At 44.8% G+C, this 8,221-nt stretch overlaps 1 protein-coding gene across 1 annotated transcript; it reads right to left on the bottom strand.

The window, feature by feature from the left end:
* Positions 1–4,292: 4,292 nt before the first annotated feature.
* On the bottom strand, positions 4,293–6,363 carry ID2 (inhibitor of DNA binding 2). Its single transcript, XM_068405019.1, has 3 exons — positions 5,922–6,363; positions 5,604–5,668; positions 4,293–4,927 (listed from the first exon to the last, which is right to left on the bottom strand). Exons 1-2 carry the CDS (start codon positions 6,267–6,269, stop codon positions 5,612–5,614), a joined length of 405 nt encoding a protein of 134 aa, XP_068261120.1. The 5' UTR covers positions 6,270–6,363; the 3' UTR covers positions 4,293–4,927; positions 5,604–5,611.
* Positions 6,364–8,221: the final 1,858 nt, after the last annotated feature.

Raw genomic sequence — 8,221 nt, 5'->3', positions numbered from 1 at the left:
TAATTTGTGGGGCTATTTACTGGAAATTATAATGATGTACTCTTTTTGGCAAGTAATGTAGTTTAATTGTTTCAGATCTGGATAGGTCCTGTAATTTCATATAATGTCGTATTATCCATTCATCACATTCTTGTGAGGATAGGCAGCAAGTAAAGGGCTGTCTTCTAGGGCAGGTAGCAGCACTAAGTCCACTGCAGCACTTTCTGTGCAATTCATTTTTCTCAGTTTGGCTCTATGTACAGTCTTTGCCATGTGTCCCCACATTTTTAATGTTTCTTCAAGGGAAGCTACCAACTGAAGTATTAATTCCTCCCAGTTACTATGATTGACTCCAAAAGTAATTGCATTTGTTTGTTTCCTCTTTTGTTTCCTCCTTCGATTTACTTTAGCAAGTGGCTCACACAATCAGTGACTATTGCTGTGCAATAAAAGCTTTGTTTTATTGAAATCGTGTTTGCATTTGGCTCTTGCACTTTATAGAATTATGATAACTTAGATGGCTGTTCTAGAGAGGAAAATGGTAAGGTGGATAAAACAAACTGGATTTCAAAGATCAAACATTTTCATTTATCTGTAGAATCAGAAAATACTGATCCTTTTGCAAAACAGTAGTTTTAAAGAGTACATTTGTGAAAGCCTTTTTCTGAACAAAATTCAATACCAGCATTTATGTAGTTTACTCATCTTTTGTTACATGACAGTTGCATTCTGTTCTCCCTCTTCCTTATAGCTTCCAGTAAAAGCTGAGTAAATCGTTTCTTGTTGCATGTAGGACAGTGGTAAACAGGAAGAGATGTTTACTCACAAATACGATAATTCTCATTAGTAAATTATTTTATATCTTTTCCACATTGCATGAATTGATCCAGGCTGCAAACTGTTGTATAGGAGAATCCTTAATATATACAAGATTGTTTAGAGAAGGTGTTTTACTTTCCAGAGTCAAATACAAACTAGTGCTAATCAAATGGTGCTTTTCCCATAACAGTACAAGCAAAGTATTTATTATTTTAATGCAACTTTTCCTTCAGGTTTTTACGAACCACTTTACTTATGAAATTCCCAGCTAGCACAGCTGAATTAGCTAAAACAGCATTTCCCAGATGCAACTATAAAATGTGATTTTAAATAATCCATGGAAGACCTGCGCTCTGATTGTTGTTTATAAAACGTAAAGAAGCGATCGGTTTACCCTTTTAAAAACGTGTCTTCGCTTTTCCCACAGCAGCCGAGAGCGGTGCGGGGAGCAGCGCCTGCCTTCTGCGCCCACACCGGCGGGTGGCAGTGGCCCTCCACGCACCCACCCCGCGCAGGGACACCGGCCTGGAGAGGGGCAGCTCGAAGGTACGCGCTATTTTAGCTTGGAGTCAGCCTTCTCGGTAATATTTCTGTCGATATATTGGCACTGGTTCTTTAAGTGGCTTATGAATATTTTTGGTGCGATAGAAACAATGCTGTTTTCCCAGGGGAGGGTAAAGAAAACCCAGACCTCTGCTCTCTGTGTTTCCCTTACCTGGTGAAAGACTCCTACCACCCATGTGCGTGACACAGGCGATTTCTGACCTGCTGTAATACATATCACCAGCAGTGCATTACGTGCTTTATAATACAAAGATGTTCCCTGAAAATCCAAATGGGACGTTTCAGTGCACATTCATGGCTTGGGCTGGTTTGTGTGTTGTTAAGGGCAATACAAGCAAAGCCAGGTTTGGAAACCTCTCTTCTAGAGGGGAGAGTCCTCCTCAGTCTCTTGTTGGATCCTTTTTTTTTTTTTCCCCCGTGGGGAAGTGTCTACAGGTGCATTTGCAACTTTAATGCATGGCCTACTCAAAAGGATTTTACAGTGTTTAAATATGATTCTTGCTAAAAGTATTTTGCTATCATGTAGTTGAGTATGGGTCCTCTCGATCTGCTGTGTTCAGCTAGTCAGTTAACAGCACTGTTGGCAACAACTGTGTTCAGAGACAGAGCAAATGGGCGAGGGAAAGTGGTGAAAATGTCACAGATTTTTCTAATGTATTCTGGAGAGACAATGACTATTCTGCAGCATTAAGAAATCCCACATCTTCAAGGAAACTTCAAGAATTAATGTTAAGCCTTTGGACACTCAGCTTCGACCTTGCTGTTTATCTTTGAATGACAAAATCTTAAGAACAAATTTAAGTAGAGCACCTAGCTCAAGCCCCTAGTTCTGATCATAGGAATGCGCTGTCAAGACGATGAATTAGTTAATCCTGAAAGAGGAAAAATTTTTTCCTTCCTTAATTTACATTTTTAAAAACATGTTTGTTTGTTTTCCTGCTCAGCTCCCCACGCCTTGTAAATTGTGAATTTCTCTTTTGGCTATGCATGATAAGGAAATTGGTTTCATTCTACAAGTGTGTTAATCATCCTGTAGCTTAAAAATACCAAAGTGCAGATGGCTTAGTTTCTGAAGGGGTTGATCTTGAAATAATTACAGTGATCTGACTGTTGCAACTCTTTAATTTCATAACCTGAACTGTGGGTTTAAAGTGATGCTTACTGTGGTTTCACCCTAAAATGAACAATAGGGTGAAAAAATTAGTTTTGAGGGAGAACTTGGGTGGTGATTATGTTAGATTGTTACTGGTTTGGAAGGACAAAGATCTGCATGCTGTGATTAAAACCCCGGATCTGCTACTGTTCAGAGTTAGGTAAAATATACACAAAAAGGAGTATTTTAGGGGTTGAGGCGTGCTGATTTTCAGCGATGAAATATTTTACTACTGGGCTGTCAGGGTTAAACGAAGTTGGAACAAACGGTACACTCTGGGTGTTGAGACAGTAGCGAGGTTTGGCCACAGGAGGCACAGCCAGTGCTTGCTGCATGGAGAGATTTCCTTCATCTCTGCTGGGTTGGGGGGGCATGGTGAGAAGCAGCAGGTCAGCTCTGTCCCATGTCTACCCCCTGCCACAGTCCCAGCTTTTGCTGCTCCTTCTGATTGCATCGATCCTCTGAGAGGGTGTGCTTCTGCTTGGGCAGGGTGGCTTCTGTATTAAGAGATCAGAGCTGGCTTTCTCCCAGCCTACGTGAATGGATTTGGTGTCAAGGGCAAGGAAAGGCAGCAGCTGCTGCTGCCCCAAAGCACCAGCCACCCACCTGTTTGCTGGTGGAAGTGTTACTGCCCCAGGTGAGGCTCCTGCTTTTCCCTCTGAGTCCCCAAAGCACAGAACCCCTGAACATGCTCCCTCAGGCCCAAAGCATTGTGCCTGCCAGAGAGCTGTATTTACCCCAAGCATCAGCGAAGTTTCATTTGTTCCTATTGCAAGTGATTCTCTTCAATTCATACATAGGACTCAAAACTTCCCATTTTAGGCAAGTTTGTAAGGGAGCTTAAATTAAGAGTGTCATCTGATAAGGCACAGTTCCTGCATCCACTGTCTTATGACAACTAAACAGATCTAATAAACAGTGATAGTGGATTCATAGGGTACAACCACTGTCCTTGAGTAAGGAAGGGATACTGCATAGCTTCTGAGGGCAAAAGGGAAAGAAGAAATAAAGTGTTACTGGCTTTCAGGAATTGAGACTCCTATTTCAAACTTAATTTAATTCTTATGGAGAAAGAGTCCCTTTAGGAGCAGCCAAAGTTTAATCAGTAACACAGCAGTGATTTAGCTCAATTCTCAGTATCTTAGTCATATGCAGAGGCTGCTGCAACTGATTAGAAACCCCATTTCATTGAAATATTGCATGGTAGCATGAAAATTCCAGTGTGGAAAGGCAACAGTCACTTCATCATTCTAGATCCCATGTTAACGCATCACCAACTCTCACATTCAAAGCCTTTTTAGAGAAATTTAATAGTTGAGGGATTAATAACCACCCACAACCCTTAATTCTGAGTGATTATTCTAAACACAAATTAAGAGATCTGGGCCATTACTACTGAGAACTGAATCATCCATGGCTTGGGGGGAGAAGGCGGAGGGGGGAAGGCAACACTCCATGGGACTGTCTCAGGATTAACTGCTTTTGTTTATGTTTCCAAACACTATCAATAGTATCCCTTCTGTAATAAATGACTTTTCTAGTTCCTTTCACACTGTTCACATGCAGATCATTTACAAGTTTGGAATACACAGTCAAATAAGATTTTCCAAGTTACAAGAATTATTCACTTCAGGTAATTTTATTCTGTATGTTCTCTACATATTTGAATTTTTACTTGGTAAAGTCATAACAATGTGTTAAGTATTTAGAAAAAAAAACACAACACAAATCAAAGTCAGTGAACAGGTGGTCCCCAAAGAATAAAGCAAGCAATCAGTTCAATAAACACACTTGATTTATTTTGTATAAAAAGGGTTAAGTTTACAACTAAACTTTTATAAAAAGTTTAGCATGATTAAGTACATCATTACACTTTTTGCAGAAATGTAGATTTCTGCCACTATACAAGAAAACTCTAATTAAAGAGTTCACAGGTTTCACTCATATATATATTTATATATAAATATATACACAGCATTCAGTCCTAGGTTTGTGTCAAAAAGGTAATTTCTGAACACAGACTTTCCTAAAAAACTGAACACTGGATCCTTCTGGTACTCACGCTCCACCTTTGGGAAAAAAAGGTAAAGTCTGCTTTAAAATGGGCAACTCCTTGCGAGATTTTGTTTCGCTCCCCACGTTGGGAATAGTATATAAAGCAAGCCTTCCAACTAGGGAAAGGGTATTTAAGAGTCTCTTCATAAATAACTAGGTTCAGTCCAAGTTGAAGAACAGGGTAGGGATAAAGATCAATCTTGATTTTTCTTCTTTATTAATTTTAAAAGGTCCTTTTAGTTAAGTAAAATGTGGATTTTCCCCTCCAGATACAGCTGAAAAATAAATTCAGCACCTCAAAAAAAAAATCCTGTAGACATTTTCTTGTGCAAAAAAAAAAAAATCTCAGTGGAACACCTGCAAGAGATTGAAAAGAGGCATATTTAGGAGAATGCTAACAGGGCAGAGATCCGGACAGACTGGCGCCAGAGAGGAAGCCACAGTTTGAACATTTAACCAAACACTCGGAGATTGGGCAAACCCTGGCGTCCAGATGCAACACATACACGCTCACACACTCGCTCTCAAGCGCACAAATTGAACATTAAAATAACATACACTCAAGGGAAAGGGTAGAAAGAGGATTCTCAGTCCAATCTCTGTTTAGATCTCTGTAAATGCAATGCTCAGAGGCGCCAGTCTGCCTCTTACAGCAATTACTTGATTAAAAGCAGCCACTTATTTAACTGATAGCGCAGACAATCCCACATCACAGAACTTAAGGAATTGTGCCAAGATTCCCAACTTAATCAGTCACTTTGGCCCAGGAAGTTAAGACTCCAAGAACAGATAAGGAGAGAATTTGCATTAAGCAGCAAGTAGTATCAGAGCAGCCTGTGCTGCTTAATGAACCTTAGCAACAAAATACACTTTGGACTGTAAGACTAACGACTGAGTCTTAATTTCTTACTCATTATAAAGGCATCTCCTTATCAACTTTTAGGACCGATTTTCGGAAATAGCCATCACGCCTCCCGTTCCCCAGGGACCCACTTTTTACCTGAAGTTTAGAAATAAGACGCACTGCACTCACCGTTGGATTCAGCCACAAAGTGCTTTGCTGTCGCTTGACATGAGCTCTGAGGGGAACTCGGACGCCTGCGAGGAGAGAACACCACAAGGGTAAGGGGCAGGGGAACACTGTCCCGGGTCACTAAGTGCTTCACCCGTGGCACGTCTGGCTACAGACCCCTGACAGCGAGGAGAGGGGGGCGCGTCACCTAGCCCTGTCCCCTCCGTGGCCACCGCGCTCTGCATTAGAAACATTTATTTCTAACACCGATTTAAACTCCCCTAATCTAGGTCAGCGGAGAGCCGGACGGCAGAGAGGGGCTCGGGGAAAGGCATTTACCTGTAGCGAGAGAACGCTGATGTCTGTGTTTAGGGTGGTCAGAGGAGTTCTGGAGGAAGGGTTTTGCCCGGGTCTCTGGTGGTGGAGGCTGACGATGCTGGGGTGCGAGTCCAAGGCGATCTGCAGGTCCAGGATGTAGTCAATAACGTGCTGCAGGATTTCCATCTTGCTCACTTTCTTGTTCTGCGGGATGCTGGGCACCAGCTCCTTCAGCTTGGAGTAGCAGTCATTCATGTTGTACAGCAGGCTCATGGGGTCATCCACGGGGGTCTTGCTCCGGGAGATGCCCAGGTTGTGCTCCGAGAGACCGTTTTTCCTGGCGGACCGCACCGGGCTGAAGGCTTTCATGCTGGGAGGCGGGCGGAGAGAGCGGTTCCAGCGAACGGACGGAGGCGGGGGCAAGCCTGCGGAACGCTGCCGCTGCCCTCCCGCTCTAGGCGCTGCCGGAGCTCGCACTGAGGCGCGGGGCTGCGCGGCCTCCCCTTATAGCGCCGCCGCCGCCGAGCCCAGCCCGCGCTCGCTGCCATTGGCGGCCGCCGGCACGTCCATCACCCGGGGCGCCCTCACTGGCGGGGCGGACAGCGCGGGGGCTGCGCGGGCCTTCCGCCTGGACAGCCAATCCCGGGAAGGGGCGGGGCCGCGCCGCACAGCTGAGGGAGTAAATAGTCGCCCGGCCCGCTGCAGCGGGGGGGGGGCGGGCGGCGGTGCTGCGGGCAGCGCTGGGCGGAGGCCCCAGCGCCACCGCGACGCTCCCGTTCTCCCTCCGGGGCGGCGGGGGTCTCCCCGTGGTTCCCCCCGTGGTTCCCCTCTCTCTAAGAGCACAGAGCTCGGCGGGTTGAAAGCCCGGTGCTGAGGCGGGGGCGAGCGCGCGGCAGCGGTGAGGGCTGGCGGTGCCGGAGCGAGGAGCGAGGGGCGCAGGGTGTAGGACAACCGGGTTAACGCTGTAGCGAGGGGCTGGCGGGGGCTGCGCCTTCCCAAAAGTCACTGTGAGTTAGAGCATGGAGCGGTTTTTGCATGTGCCGATCTAAAATACGGCAGCGATAATCAGTGGCCGGGTCAGCAGCAGAGCACTGCGGGCTGCAGGTGTTAAGCAGGAGCTGTAAGCATCAAGAATAAAGATTAAACCTATAAAGCAATCTGCAACTTTCTGCCCTGATGAGACCAGGACACCGAGAGCCCTGACAGAGTCAGGCGTCACTGTGAGCTCGCTGCTGCGTGAGGACAGGGCTATTTTAGATGATGCTATTAATTGGAGATTATTAAGCAAATGTGCATATTGGAAGTGTATTTACATGTATTACCTTTGAAAGGCTGCTCAATCTGCACCCGGTCAGTGCCTGTGACACGGTACTGTCATTAATTATGCATAGATTGTTTCTGGTGACAAATGCAAATACTTAACTACACGCTGCACTTTTTGCATCCTTTGGTTGCAGCCAATGAAACATCATCTAGAAACATTCCAGAGGAAAAAGATGGGATTTTTTTTTGTTTAGCAGGAGAAGTGACTTAGAGATTTATTTTCTTTAAGTTTAGCCCCATTGTATTTTTCTATATTTTGCTTATACTGATGGCTGTATAACATACCGACATAGCATCCACCCGTCTTTTAACATACTACCTGAGGAAAGTTAAACTTACGAAAGCGTGGATGTATATATACAATTCATATAAATTAAATTCTACACAAAACGCAGCAATTCTGTCATAACCACCCGAATGCTTCCAGTACGTTAGTGTTCACTGCAAACAAAAACGTAGTAAAGGCATACACGCATCAAATCGGGGAGGATTGTGCTGTCAATTGTAACTACTAAAAGCAGACAAATACTGGGTTTATCTGCGCTGTTGTTGCATAGCTACACACCAAAGGAGTTGGGGCTGTGGGGATGGAACTTCGTGGACACTTGGGAGACAAAGCTGCAGAGAGCCGGATCAATATTTTTTCCAATTAACGTGGCATTCCTGAGCTGGTGGTTGGCTGTTCTCTAGCAGGACATCTCGGTGACTGTCACACCAGGGTGTGTGCCCCGGGTCTTTTCCCCGGGGGTGGACTGTAGGCGGTGCTGGGGCTGGCAGGAAGGCACATCACTGGTTTTGAGATGCGAAGGGTGAAAGTGAATCTCGAAATTCAATCTGATAGGAAGGCAAATACATTGTTCAAGTGCAGTTAAAGAGGGTGAATAATAATAAAAACCACCCTGTCAATTAACGACGCGATTAAAATCACCACTTAGAGCGACTTCAATCCTTGGCATCGCTAAAATCTCAATTTCAAGCGTATCTGGTGCTTCATCTGC

Source organism: Nyctibius grandis, chromosome 1 (genome assembly GCF_013368605.1).
Source record: "Nyctibius grandis isolate bNycGra1 chromosome 1, bNycGra1.pri, whole genome shotgun sequence".
NCBI lineage: Eukaryota > Metazoa > Chordata > Aves > Nyctibiiformes > Nyctibiidae > Nyctibius > Nyctibius grandis.
The sequence above is the reverse complement of the archived record's forward strand: the minus strand, read 5'-3'. Positions and strand labels throughout refer to the sequence as shown.